This window comes from Hemitrygon akajei, chromosome 11 (assembly GCF_048418815.1).
Source record: "Hemitrygon akajei chromosome 11, sHemAka1.3, whole genome shotgun sequence".
Classification (NCBI taxonomy): Eukaryota; Metazoa; Chordata; class Chondrichthyes; order Myliobatiformes; family Dasyatidae; genus Hemitrygon; species Hemitrygon akajei.
The window spans coordinates 17048910-17064121 of NC_133134.1; the positions used below are offsets into that span (position 1 = coordinate 17048910).

General features: G+C 41.4%; 1 protein-coding gene and 1 long non-coding RNA gene across 8 annotated transcripts in view; one reads left to right on the forward strand and one right to left on the reverse strand.

Moving 5' to 3' along the window:
* LOC140735343 (septin-9-like) overlaps positions 1-15212 on the reverse strand; it is a 416923-nt gene that overhangs the window by 33085 nt on the left and 368626 nt on the right. For all 7 annotated transcript variants that reach the window (XM_073060281.1, XM_073060280.1, XM_073060282.1 and 4 more), the window contains 2 exons: positions 6505-6622; positions 2993-3088 (listed from right to left, as the gene is read on the reverse strand). In XM_073060281.1, the coding sequence (XP_072916382.1) occupies positions 2993-3088; positions 6505-6622 (214 nt within the window). The remainder of the gene's footprint in view (positions 1-2992; positions 3089-6504; positions 6623-15212) is intronic.
* The window catches only part of LOC140735347 (uncharacterized), a 51748-nt gene that overhangs the window by 33020 nt on the left and 3516 nt on the right, over positions 1-15212 (forward strand). The window lies entirely within an intron of this gene.

Consider the following 15212-nt stretch of genomic DNA (forward strand, 5'->3'; position numbering starts at 1 on the left):
GTGAAAAATGGAGCAACGTGATGTCCTCAGAGGGTTAGGAGCTCTGAAACTAGAACTAGACATTAGGGAAATAGGGTAAATAAAGTTGGTGGTCATATACAAGGTTCTGTGAATGCTGGATACATACACAAAATGCTGTGGAACTCAACAAGTCAGGAGCACCCATGGAGGGAAATAAACAGTTGCCATTTCAGGACGAGAACCTTCACTGCTTTCCCTCACTTGCCCATCACCTCCTTCTGATACCCCTCCCCCTTCCCTTTCTTCCATGGTTCAACTCTCCTTTCCTATTAGGTTCCTTTTTCTCACACCCTTTACCTCTTCCACCTATCCCCTCCCAAAATTGTACTTCATCTTCCCTCTGCCAGCCACCCATTTCCCCCTCAGCTGTCCTCACCTATCACTTGCCAGCTAGGTACTTCCCCCTTGCCAACCACCTTATTCTGTCTTCTAACCCCTTCCTTTCCAGTCCTCAAGAAGGGTTTCAGTTTGAAATGTTAACTGCTTATTCACCTCCATTGATGCTGCCTGACCTGATGCATTCCTCCAATATTTTTGTGTGTGTTGAAGATCCCACTAACTCTCATTTTTTTCATAGTATTTTCCCATCTGTAACTTCTGTTATTGTACTCTGACAAGTACTAAAGAGCTATTGTAAGTTTGGCTCGAAGTAATATAACAAACTTGAGCAACAAATCCAATATTTTGTTTTGTCTATATTTCTTCAACTGTACTACTGGTTTTTACAAAAGGCAAACTGGAAGTAAGCCCATCAAATATGATAGTCTTTGGAATTAAGGAGGTGAGAAACAAAGATATGCAAGAACACCTTGAGTCATTGATTGCTTTTATTATTAAGGACTATTCGGATGCATTAAGCATAGGCATTTCTCATTTCTAAAGTGAATTTGATTTTAGTTTATCAAATGCCTTTATTGATGCTGATTTGACTGTGGCATAGACTTGGCGCTTTGCAGAATAATAATTTTATTAGCTGAGAAGCGATATACAGGTATGGACAGTCTGTTTTTACCATCATTTGAATTCATCTAGGGAGAACTGAGGAATCTCTACATTAATCATCATACATGACAGGGAACATTACTGGGATTTTTCAACACATTTTCACTGCAAACTCACTACACAAACAGACACAAATCAATCTGACTGGCCTAGACTTTTATAGGTTTAGCTTACAGCTTCAGTCTTCCACATTTCTGTTTATGACCACTATTAATTAGTCATTTGCAGGAAAGTAAAGAAATACAACAGAATTTATGAAAAAAATATACTGCACATAAACAGAAGGCTGACCAATGTACAAAGAGACAAATATTGTAAATTTAAAAAAGTAATGCTGAGAACAGGAATTGGAGTTCCTTGAAAGTGAGCCTGCAAGTTCAGTTTATTGTTGAGGTGAGTGAAGTTACCTACGATGATTCGGGAGCCTGATGGTTGGGGGGTAGTAACTGTTCCTGAACCTGGTGGTGTGGGACCTAAGGCTCCTGTACCTCCTGCCTGATAGTAGTAGTGAGAAGAGAGCAAAGGGTGAACAGCTGTGGCAAAAACAAATGCACCTGGAATCTTTACAACAGCTCAGTGGTTTACAGTTAGTCATTGTCTGTCACTTTATTTTACCATAAGTCAAGATGAAGATTGTGTGTGATCCATTAAGCTGATTAAAGTCATAGTATATACTGTTCAGTGTCCTAGGCTTGCTATTGGGAACACCCTTTTTACTTCTGTTAACTGGTTATTTATTGAAGGCCCTTTGGCCCTTCAAGCCATGCCAGCCAGCAATCCCCAATTTAACCCTAGTCTAATCATGGGACAATTTACAACGTCAAGTCAAGTCTCTTTTATTGTCATTTCAACCATACCTGCTGGTACAGTACACAGTAAAAATGAAACAATGTTTTTCAGGACCATGGTGTTACATGACACAGTACAAAAACTAGACTGAACTATGTAAAAAAAAAACAACACAGAGAAAGCTACACTAGACTACAGACCTATACAGGACTGCGTAAAGTGCACAAAACAGTGCAGGCATTACAATAAATAATAAACAGGACAATAGGGTAAGGTGTCAGTCCAGGCTCTGGGTATTGAGGAGTCTGACAGCTTGGGGGAAGAAACTGTTACATAGTCTGGTCGTGAGAGCCCGAATGCTTCGGAGCCTCTTCCCAGACGGCAGGAGGGAGAAGAGATTGTATGAGGGGTGCATGGAGTCCTTCATAATACTGTTTCCTTTGCGGATGCAGCGTGTAGTTTAAATGTCCTTGATGGCGGGAAGAGAGACCCCGATGATCTTCTCAGCTGACCTCACTATCCACTGCAGGTTATGAATACAGAAACAACCATAGCGACTTTAGACAAATAAGGAGGATTAGTGCAATGGGGGTGTTGTGAAATGTAGTAAGTTTCCTTACAATATCAGTTTGACTGAGATAAAAGAAAAATGGAGACTATAAGACCTTAAGATATACTGTAGGAACAGATTAGGCCATTGAGATCATCAAGTCTGCTCCATCATTCCATCATGGCTGATTTATTTTCCCTCTCAGCCTCATTCTCCTGCCTTCTCCCCATAACCTTTGACACCCTTACTAATCACGAATCTATCAACTTCAGCTTTAAATATATTCAATGAATTGGCCATCACAGCCATCTGTGGCAAAGAATTCCATAGAGTCACCACTCTCCTCCTTTATTTCTGTTCTAATCAATCCTTCCGTTCTGAGGGTGTGCCCTCTGGTCCCAGACTCTCCCACTTCTGTAAACATTCTCCCCACGTCCACTCTATCAGGGCCTTTCAATATATGGAAAGTTTTAATGAGGTCCTCCCTCATTTTTCTAAACTCCAGTAATACAGGCCCAGAGCCATCAAACCAAGATAACATCCAAAAGAGCCTGGAACAGAAGTGGAATGATTTGGAAATGCAATGAATTGAACAACCCATTCGTAATGAAGATCCATCATGATACTTACTCTAACTGTGTCATTTAGTAATTTGTCCTCGGAATCTTCATCAAACTCTGTCTGGGGGTAAACACTAATGGAATAATTTCTCAGGTCTTGTCGGATCTGAAAATCAATGAAGATCACTGAGGTTAAAGCCTGTAGGTACCAGAAGAGTAATAGAGCTGTTTTCTAGATATTCACTGCCAGGGGTGGATGCCCTTGGAAGGGGAAGGTGGTTGTTGCCACTGACAAGCCAGCCCCAACTCCTGGTCCATCCATTCCCTTGGATGAAGCACTAAGGATGAGCAATACAAGATGTGGGCATCCAAATTACAAACTGTAATCATTGTAAGTGCAAAAACTGAGCCACCTGCCAAAGCATAGTGCAGGGAGGAGTACGGTCATGACTTTGACAGAAGGGATAAAGGTGTAGACTATTTTCTAAATGGGGAGCAAATTCAGAAATTGGAGGTGCAAATGGACTCGGGAGTCCTCGTGCAGGATTCACTGAAGGATAACTTGCAGGTTGAGTCAGTAGTAAGGAGTTGAATGCAATGTCAGCACTCAGGTAAAAGCAAGGATGTAACGCTGAGACATCGGTCAGACTGCATTCGTGAGCTGGCAGAAATGGGAGGAAGGCCTTGGGCCAGGTTACGGCAAGTGTCCTACTGAATCGAGTAACAAGACTGCCAATAACCAAACAGTGGGGATGGAGAGAGAATGGATCTGGTGAGGGGTAAAGTTACAGAGAAACACAAAGCCAGTTTGGTAATGATAACAGGAATCTTCTTGGAAGGACCAGAGGAAACAGAGATAGCTCAAAGTAAAACAATTACAGATTGCAGAATAAAGGATAGAGCAGATGTTTCCTTTGGTGGGGGAGTCTCGGACCAGAGGGCAAAGCCTCAAAATAGAGGGACGTCAATTTAGAACAGAGATGAGGAAACATTTATTGAGCCAGAGAGTAGTGAATCTGTGGAATTCTTTCCCGCAGATAGCTGTGCAAGCCAAGTCATTAGGTATATTTAAGGTGGATCTTAATAGGTTCTTGATTAATCAGGGTGTCAAAGGTAGGAGGACTGGGTTGAGAGGGATAATAAATCATCCATAATAGAGTGGAGGAGCAAACAGTGGGCTGAATGGCCTAATTTTGCTTCTAGGTCTAAAGTGTTACAGCTGCAGAGAAAATACAAGATAATAAGGTGCAAGTTCATATCAAGGTAGATAGTGAGGTCAGGACTCCACCTTATCATACTAGGGAACCATACAATAGGCTTATAACATGGGATGGAAGCTATCCTTGAGTCTGGACAGCTCAATCAATTTATAATCAATAAAGGGAATCGGGACTAGCTGGTTATCATGGACTGTTTGGGCCGAAGGGCCTATAACCCAGCTGTATTTTTCTCTATGTTCTATGACCAAATTGGTGGTTCTTTTTCAGAAGGCACACAGATTCCCCAACTAGATAGATTAATTAAAGGCACAAAAGAAAAAAAAAGTTACATTCTAACGGACATTACTGGCAGCGACCACATGGAATTAAGTATTCCAGGACACTTGGTTTAAGGAAGTGACAGACACAGTGGAAGAGGAGGAGGAACTGGCCCTGGTAACAATGAATAGGCTAGCAGAGAAGAGAGAAAGGATTTGAGTATGGAAAATAATGGGAAGAATTAGCTTTGGTGGAGCTAAGAAAGGGAAAGGGACAGAGAACATGGTTGGGAGTTGTCTATAGGTCCTCACGCAGGAATGATATTAGAATAAATCAGGAAATTTGAGGCACACAAAACAAGGGACAATACAATAATCATAGGGGATTTGTGGACTCCATCTGAAGTTGTACACCAAGCAAAACTAATTAGCACAAGAGTGTGAATGCTGATTTGATGGGAGTTGTAAGAAATTACTTTCTAAATTAGTAAAATGAGGAAACAACCTATTGTGCGATGTGGAAAGGATAATTAATAACATTGAAAATGATGTACAGGTACACGCAGCACAGTTGGGGAGAAGATGCAGTGTGAGAGTGTTCCTCCCTGTGGGAGGCCCTCTTGCTCCCTTGGTCAAAGACGCATGGGTGTGGAATAGATCATGTCCCAATCAGTTCCTAAGGAAGCCAATCTGCTGTGATGAGACCTCAAGCTTTTCCATTCCACTCAATGTTCCAGATAGATGATCCTCCCAACTCCCACTAACTGCTGCTCTTCCTCTGATACCACTGATGATCTACTGGTGTAGCAGATCATACAAAACTTTTCCATCAACAACAAGTCAAGGACCACAGTCCCGCCATTGGCCTCCTTAATAACTTCTGTCCAGGGATGGTACCACTTTGTTGATGCAGGTCAAATTCTCGGCCACTCTACCCAGTCCTGCCATCCATTGTGCTGATGAAGACACGCCTTGAGACTGAGTCACCAATAATCCCTTCTTGGGCTCTCTCTATCAGAACTGAGTGGAATCCCCTGGGATCGGGACTGGTGCCAATACTAATGTAGAGGCCATACGCACAAAAAAGGGACATCTTTAGCAAAGGCGTGTGAAAAGTCAAAGTGCCAGGAGGGGAAAGAAAATAAAACAATTGCCTCATTTTATGAGAAGCATTTTCTGTTTCTAATAAAAGAAAGCATCTCGGGGGGGGGGGGGAGGGGGAAGGAAAACTGTAACTTCATCAAAAAATGCTCCTCAGCTCTGGGTAGAATGAATGCGGACCAGATTTTAAGTTGGCAACAAGAACCAGTATTTCCTAATGCAGCATATGATTGCATGTAACACACATACAAGTTTCATCCCAGTTAGTGCTACACAGTCGAGCCAGTAAGTTTAAATTGAAAACATTAATTAAAAACATGGGGTTTGTCTCAATTATAACAAGGTGATTCATCAATTGTCCATGAAAATTTACCTTCAACTAAGTAACTCCAGTTGACTTGCTTTGTAAAGTGTTGGCACACTGTTAGAATGTATAGTGTATTGCAGTCACTGTTGCAATGTATGGTGTTTTACAATATATAGTGTTGGTGTATGTTAGGGTGTATTCTAGTGTGTATAGCAAATACTGATTTGAACAGCAGCCAGTCTTCAGACTTGAACATGGATTGTAGCTTGAATTTAAAATGCAGCTCTGAACAATAGTATTCCTGGAGCTTCAGACTGGAGTTGATTGCAAACCAGACAATGCTGATTAACATTCATTTTGGGTGTCTGGAGTGCAGGTGCGATAAAGGTGTTTGGAAACTACATGTAATTCAAAGGAAGCACTGTAGATACATTGTAACTGTAGAATTGTCCTGCTGTTACCTTTGATCTTTAGCATATAAAACGTCATGTAATATTGGGCAGAGAGGGCCTTTTCTTCCAAGAGTATCTCAAGTGATGATGCCCATTGCTTGTTTTTGTTGAATAAACACTTTTATATCCACCAGCTTCCGTTTCTCCCCGGTGACAACGGGTTCACGGCACAACAGCGTAGTCACTGTTGAAATGTATAGTGTTGCAGTGTATTGGTTGTTGTAGTCACTGTTGTAAATACATACCCTCTGTTTAAAATCTCGTCTTTCATCTAAAGTAAGTGTATCAGCCTTTGCGATAACAGGGACTATATTGACTATTTTGGCTAGACGGTTCATAAACTCTATATCCAACGGACGTAACCTGCAAAAACAGACAGAACAATCCATGACTGACTTCAGAATGAGTTGGCAGTTTCAGTTCTAATATCAAGCTCTCTCTTTAATAGAAACATAAAGTTACTACTACTCTTTACCTGTAGTATTTGCAGCCACTACTTCCATTGATACGTAATCTCTAATACAGTACATTTCACAGGAGCAATTGAACCAAATAATTCACCATCATGCACATAAAGAGACGTTCATTGTGGGCTATACTGCTTTTGTAGTATCCACAGATCCAGTTGTTTAGGGACCAGATACCTGTGATTCAGGGTTTGTTAGCCGGAGTTTTCCAGCTTAAACAATGTCATTGTAGTTGGAGTGTTTCTGGGCCACTGCATTTTATTTATTCAGTTCCAGGTGGAGGCTTGGTATCTCGGTTAAGGCCACTGATGCCCCTTGCAGAAAGACACTAACCAAATTCCCAGCAGCTTCTCCCAAGCAGCATGCTCACCCCGCCACACTGCCTGGTGGCCTCTTCAACTGGCCGTGGGCAGCGGTGTGTTACCAGCAAACCTCAGGCAAAAAAAATCTCATGGATCACCAAGGTTACCTGTGCAACCTCAAAGTGAAAACCGCCAACATCCAGACTTCAACCACGCAGGAAAGACTGACATACAGCAGAATACACAAGGCAGTGCTTAAGGAAAGGGACTCTGATATTTATTTCTACTGAAAATCTTTATGACTTTCTAGGTTTGTGTTATTTACCCTTGCTGTTGTATCTGGTTTTGAATGTATTAACACAGCATACATGCATCCCCAGATAACACTCTTTATTTTCAAGATTCAAAGCACATTTATTATCAAAGAATGCATAAATTATACAACCTTGAGATTTGCATGCTTATTGGTAGCCACAAAGCAAGGAACCTGACAGAACCCAATTAAAGCAAACAAAAACACCAACACCCGATATGCAAGAGAAAGGGGAAAAAAAACATAAATCATGCAAACAATTGAAGCGAACAGCAACACTCTGAACCAAATTGAGCCCTAAGATCCAAGCCCCAGAGCAGCTCAAAGTAGGCCCAAAGCCTCACTTATCAGTTCATCATATTAGCAGGTATGGAGCACAGCTGCAGGGGCAGTTGGCAGAGATAAATGACACTGGTGTGGCAGCTGCTGGCATTTAAGGTACCTCATAGAAATGCTGTTAATGGACTGGGTGAGAACCTTGGCAGCTCATTAATGAGAGGGAAAAAAACACATTGTTTTAGCATCCCCTGTGATCTTTGGAATGTTGCTGAGTAGCCTAAAAACCAGTTCAGAAACTGTCCAGTCAGGTTCCTCGGTTTCTGCAGACCCCTCAAAGGTATAAAGGCTTCCTGTTTGTTTGGGGGAGCATTGAGCACAATTAATAAATTGCACCCTAATTCATGGCAGCAGTGGAGGAAACATATAGGATACAATATGCGAGGTCATTAAGTGTATAAAAAGGTGCCAGGGAAATGACAAATGTACAGACATGAATCTTGCATGGGAGAGCCCAGGCCAATTTCCTGAAGGGGAACCTTTCACTCAGAAGTGAATAGTAGTACAATCTCCTCAAGATAAAACAGCTTTTATGTGCACATCACACAGGAAAAGCTTGCCTAAATTCCCAATTATAAGTTGATAATATTTTACCAGATTTATTTCCCGGATTTTAAACGTGCTCACTTCCAGACTATTTACACCAACAGCAAGGTGAAAGACATCTTACGGAGAAGTTTGTTGCTAATTTTGCGAGTCTGTGTTCTGCCGAACTCAGTTTCGGAGGACTGGAAACTACAAGAATTTGCAACACCACTAATAATTTCCATGTCAACTCCTGCTCAACAGCAATTTTCTTTATCCTCACCAAACTGTTCCAGGTTTGACAATTATATTCAAAATTGAGACCATTTGGAAAACATTCTCAGAAGAGATTAGAATATGTAGCTTCAGACTGACACTATCTTTTAGTCTCCAGCATATGCACGATGTCAAATAGTAACTTTTCAATTTGTCCTGTTGACAGATCCTAAACAAGGAATAGGTTAAGTCATTTTAGCTGGGAAATACTTCAAATTGATGCAGGCCAGATTTCAATTGCTGTAGCTTCATTGTTCATATTTACAGTATGGTATGACAACCCATTAGCGTAGTCATTAGCACAATGACTTTACAGTGCCAGCCAACAGGGTTCTATTGCCACCTCTGTAAGGAATTTGTACGTTTTCCCCGTGACCATGTGGGTTTTCTCTGGGTGCTTTGGTTTCCTCCACGTTCCAAAAACGTACAAGTTCGGATTAGTAAATTGTGGGCATGTGATGCTGCTGACAGAAGCGTGGCGACACTTGTGGGCTACCCCCAGCACAATCCTTGCTGATTCGATTTGACACCAACAGCACATTTCACTGCATCTTTCAATATTTTGATGTACGTGGGATAAATAAAGTTGATCTTTAAAATCTATCAAGGCAACAATCTTAGAGATTGGTATCTATCCAAGTGAGGAACTTTTTCTAAGGAGCAGCAGTAGGTTCTTGGGTAAAATATCTTGTGACTCATGTTTCATTCCAAAGTCTAGAGATTAGTTTGGGGTTACTACACTCAGTTCTAAATCTGCACTGACTGCTCTGCCTACACGCAGACTTTGGATGGAGAACAGGCAGGCCACATTAAATTAATGCTACCAGGGAAGGGGAGCAATGTTGCACCCTGTTGCATCTTTCATCAATTCTGCACGATGGTGGCTGACAGCTGCGGGTGGAAACACTAGCCTGGAGTGGTGCTTGAAAATATTTGATTCCACTTTATATGTCAGTTTCCAAACAGTAGGCTTGCATTTATCTAGCACCTTCCCTGTCCTTTGTAGGATGCCCCAAATTTGCTCAATGCTCCCCCAAAGAATCAGGAAGCCATTATACATTTGAGGGGTCTGCATTTAGATGGCAGCTCCAGAAGATATGCAGAAGATGGGTGCTTCAGGATATTCCGAAGTTGGGTGTTTCCCAGATTAACTCAATGTTATACCACAGAAGTTAGCGTGTTGACTCACTGAGATTATTCTGCTCTTTTTATAGGATCTATTTTGCACAGGGTGTAGTGTATTGAATTGTGCCAGTCACTGTGCTTGTCTGCCTTGGGTTGATGTCATGCTGACTTCCCAGCAGGGGAAATTAGAATGAAAGAATAAAGACAGCCACATATGGATGACTAGTGTATGGCACAATAGAGTCCTAAAGCACTACAGCACAGAAGCAGGGACCCCTGGTCCATCTAGTCCATGCTGAACTGTTATTCTGTCTAGTTCCATCAAACCGCACCTGGACCGTAGCCCTCTCTACCTCTCCATCCATGTACTTATCCAAAGTTCTCTTCAATGTTGAAAGCAAACCCACATCTTGAACCAAAGGACTCAAGTTCTCCCGGTCCATCATTGAAATGTTCCCATAACCAATGGACTCTTCATCTCATGTTCTCAATATTTATTGCTTATTCTTTTATTAATATCATTTTTTCTATTTGTATTTGTACTTGTCTTTCACCAATTCTGTTATGGTTATTATTCTATATTTATTGAGAATGCCCACAGGAAAATGAATCTCAGGATTGTATATGGTGATATATATGTACTTTGATAGTAACTTTACTTTGAACACATCCATCACTTCTGTTGGCAGCTCATTTCACATTTGCACCACTTTCTCAGTGAATAAGTTCCCAGTCATGTTCCCCTTAAATATTTCACCTTTCACCCTTAATCTACGACCTCTTCTTCTAGTCTCACCCAACCTCAGTGAAAAACAGCCTTCTTGCTTTTACCCTCTCTACAGCCCTCTTAATTTAGTATACCATACCTCTACCAAATCTCACCTCAATCTCCTATACTCCTTTCCCAAAACTCAGCCTATTTAATTCCCGGTAACATACGTGCACATTTTCTCTGTACGCTTTCAATTTTACTATTATATTGAAGGTATTCTTAATGAGAAATTCTAAATGAGTTGACTGAGATGACTATAGATGTGTAATGGAGAGTATATTGACTGGTTGCATTATAGCCTGGTATGGAAACATCAATGCTCTTGAACAGAAAATTCTACAAAAGTTAGTGGGTATGGCCCAGACCATCACGGCTAAAGCCCTCCCCACCATTGAGCATATCTACGCGGACTGCTGTTGCAGGGAAGCAGGATCCATTATCACCATTGATGACATGCTCTCTTCCCTCTGCTGCCAACAGAAGGAAGGTTAAGGAGCCTCGGAACCCCTACTACAAGGTTCAGGAACAGTTCCTACTCTTCAACCGTCAGACTCTCAAACCAGAGGGGATAACTTCATTCATCTTTGCTTGCCCCTTCGCTGAACTGTTCCCCAACCTATGGACTCACTTCCAACAATTCTTCATCTCAATTTCTCGATATTCATTGCTCATTTTTTTTATTATTAATACTATTATTATTATTCTTTTGTGTTTGAATAGTTTGTTGTCTTTTGCACATTGGTTGTTTATCTGTCCTGCTGGTTGCAGTCTTTCATTGATTCTGTTACGTTTCTTGGATTTACTGTGTATGCTCACAAGGAGATGAATCTCGGGTTTGTATATGGTGACATACAGGTACTTTGATAATAAATTTACTTTGAACTTTGAGTTTCTCTTGGTGAACGATCAACTGATATGGATGCAAACGTGGTCAGTTATCAATCTGGTGGCCCTGCATTAGCCTTGTGTGGTTAATGGACAGGATGCAAAATGCTTCTCCTTGGCTTTGAATGCTAACATCTATGAGAAGCTCTTGAAGAATATTTACGGATTGTTCAGATATCTGCAGTTGTGATTATTGTTATTTTTCCAATCAGTTAAAAAAAAATTCAGCACGACTTGAAAAATCAAACAACCTCAGTTGACATGAAGCCAATTTTCAAAGTGTTTCTCTTCACACATCTTCTTCATTATTTTCTATTTATACCTGGTGTATCATCTCTTAATTTGAATAATGTGAGTCAGCCCCATTCCTTAGTCATTGTTCTGCAATTTGACTGCAAAGAGTAACTGGCATCCCAATTAGATCAAAAAGCCCATGGACATTCACCGGGATTGCTGTTCCTAGTTTAACTAATGCTTAATGAGTCCTGATGAAGGTTGTTGACCTGAAAAGTTGACTATTTATTCCCCACCATAGATGCTGGCTGACATGTGGAGTTCCTCCAACATTTTGTGCGTGTTGCTCAAAATTTCCAGCATCTGCAGAATTTGTTGAGTTTCTGTCAAGCTTAATGCCGAGTTTGAAACATTGAACAATACGGCACAGGAAACAGCCCCTTCTGCCCACAATGTCTGCACTGAACATGATGCTAAATTAAATTAAATTAAATTAAATCAAATCTCTTCCGCCTGCACATGATCCATTTCACTCCATTCCTTGTCTATGCATATGCCTAACTAGTTTGACAAGTTAATTTCTTAGAGTTTTTTAAAATATATAACCACATTGTTCAACCCAAGAATGGTGAAAATATAAATAGAGAGCTTCCAAACCCCTGAATTGGCCTGACTCTTGGATGTGGAACCTGAATTGGACCAAGGTAAAGGAGGATGGCCCCAGGGGATCCATGTTGTCTCCCTGGAGTGGAGAGTGCAGGCCACCCACCTATCTTCACCCTCACCTGGTCTCACCTATCACCTGCCCACGTACCCTTTCTCCTCCCCTCCCCCCATCTTCTTACTTTGGCTTCCTACCCAGTCCTGATGAAAGATCTCGGCTCGAAATGTTGACTGTTCATTTCCCACTATAGATGCTGACTGACCTGTCGAGTTCCTCCAGCATTTTGTGTGTGTTGCTGATTTTAAAAACATCTTTGATATAACTAGACAATCGCTCCTTGGTTATATTCTGTCACCTTATAACAGATGATGAAAGCAGACTTGTAATTTTTGGGAATATTATTCAAGGGACTTCCATATTTGTCTAGCAGAAAAATTATTTTGGGAAGTCTGCGGTCACGCTTATTGGAAAATAGACTCAATTGTTCAGCAGAGTTGGAATATTTAGGGAATGGGATTCTCAATCTATTTTACTATGGTTCCCTGTTCCTCCTCAACCAAAGCTTCAGAGACAGGCTTAGACAACAAAGGTTCTACTTGGGCAGTGAGCATGGGCAGAGTGAATATGTTCAAGGGAATTCTTCCGGACACCCAAGTTCCAGTCACTATCTTCTGCATCTGCCCAACTATTTCAGATGGGAGCTCGGGTAGAACTAGGGGAATGAGAGGGAGAGGAGGATGGCAATTGTTCCACCTGTTCACAGCCTTTTCCTAGTTAAAACCCTCCTGCCAGCCATCAGTAGGGGATATGGTATGGTATATCATTTGTAGGATAATTTCCACCTTAGTATCTTACTCAGTGTTGGCACGTGGCCAGGTGGTTAAGGCATTGGCCTAGTGATCTGAAGGTCACTAGTTCGAGCCTCAGCTGAGGCAGTGTGTTGCATCCTTGAGCAAGGCACTTAACCACACATTGCTCTGCGACGACACCGGTGCCAAGCTGTATCGGCCCTTGGACAACATCAGTGGCGTGGAGAGGGGAGACTTGCAGCATGGGTAACTGCCGGTCTCCAATACAACCCTGCCCAGGCCTGTGCCCTGGAAACTTTCCAAGGCACAAATCCATGGTCTCTCGAGACTAACGGATGCCTATTTATTTTATCTTACTCACAGGATACAACACAGGTTTGTTGGCAATACCCTATCGAAGATATACTACTTTACACTAATCCTGTCACACTTCAGATTCTGACTCAGAATTATTAATCACATGTACTTCAAAACATACAGTGAAATATGTTGTTTGCGTTAACAACATGACTTAGGGATGTGCTGGGGTCAGCTAGAAATTCTGTCATCAACATGGCATGCCCACGATGCTTGGTAGGACAACGCAGAACATAGCAAGCGACAAAAGAATAGCAGCATAACAAGCTCTCTTTCCTCCCTCCCACCCAGTTTCCATCTTCACCAGGCTTCCAGCCTCCATTCTCCAGACTTTGGAATTGGGCCGATTCCCATTCCATTTCTTGAAAACATTTGAAATCTGCAAGTTTTTCAGGGACTGTTATTAGACATGGCTTTACTGTGAAAATGAAGAGTAAGTAATGAAAAATAACCCATTTTTTGGGCCTGATCAGCACTCTGCAGTCCTTTCACAGTGGGATAAGTCTGGGCGGTGAGAAATCCATCAATTGCAGTGGGACTCCTTACAATTGCCAATTACATGCCAGCACTAAAGTGTAATTTCACATTGCATTTAATAATAAGGACGTGATAAAAACCAATTAGTGAGTGAACTAAATTATTATTTAAAGATCTATCAGAGTTCTTTTACAGTAGTTACACATGACCACATTTCCTCTGGTATTCCAAGATTAATAATCAGTTGATATCAACCAGCAACAAATAGGTTGATTCCAATTGTTCACGGATATCGAACCAACTTAATTTAAAAATTCTTGCAAATGTGGCATCAATGGATTATACACTCTCCTTTCCGTGTGTTAATCTATCCCCTTAAATAATAACAAGCTTGTTCAATTTGACCAAATTGTGCTAAATTGAATGACAGAAATTTTACATATTATTAACCGTTACTGAAGATTAGTAATACACCACTATATTTTCCACTACTGTTGAGGAATGCATTCTGTGGATTAAGGACCCCCAGAGGTTACACAGATAGACATTCCTCGGCAACTGGGTCACAGTTCAGCATTCAGCAAGGCTATGGACATTATTGCCCTGACATCCTTTTGCCTCTGGCTATCCTGACTGATAACAACTTGGGTTCAACAAGGTTCAATCCCTTTTCAAATTGCTATTCTCAGGTCACTGAGGCATTGAAGGCTATTAGGGTTTTCATGTTAAAGGGCACAAGATGAAGGCAGATAAGGTCCTTGGAGTACAAGAAGAATCCCACTCTTCTTGCCTAATCGCACACTGGAATTAAATAAGAAAATCACAGGGTTACGTGACAGCTTTCATTAGAAATGCTTGAGATGTTTTGCTTTGCAGGGTTTCATGTGCTAAAGACTATTTTGCAGTCGTTGCAAATAGCCTATCTTGCAATCTTCCACTCTTCTGCTCAGCAAGAGTTGCCGCACATTTCCAATCTGAGTGTCTTTGGAGCTTCCGCGTGTAGTGACAGAGAGGGCTGGTGCGCACAGGGTGTGCTGGGCTTTCAAAAAGCATTTGATAAAAATATGAACCCCATGGTTTAACTGGGTGAAGGCCAGAGAGGGAATAATTGCTTTTACTCACTGGAGTAAATGTATAGCAGTGGTTCTCAGGGCCTGGTATTAAAGAAGAGAATATTCCACCTTCTTCACATATTTTGTTCATGAACTAAATTTAGCAAATTTCAAAGCTTGCAAACGACATGGACGGTAGTGGATAAGGACACAAAAGCAGGTATCGGCCAAATGTGCCACGACACTTGCTCCCCCATTTGCAAAGATCATTACCAATTCGATCATTGGCTTCAACTCCATTTTCCAGTCTGACCCACATCCTTCATCCACATCTATTTCAGCCTTTAAAGAGCTTAGTA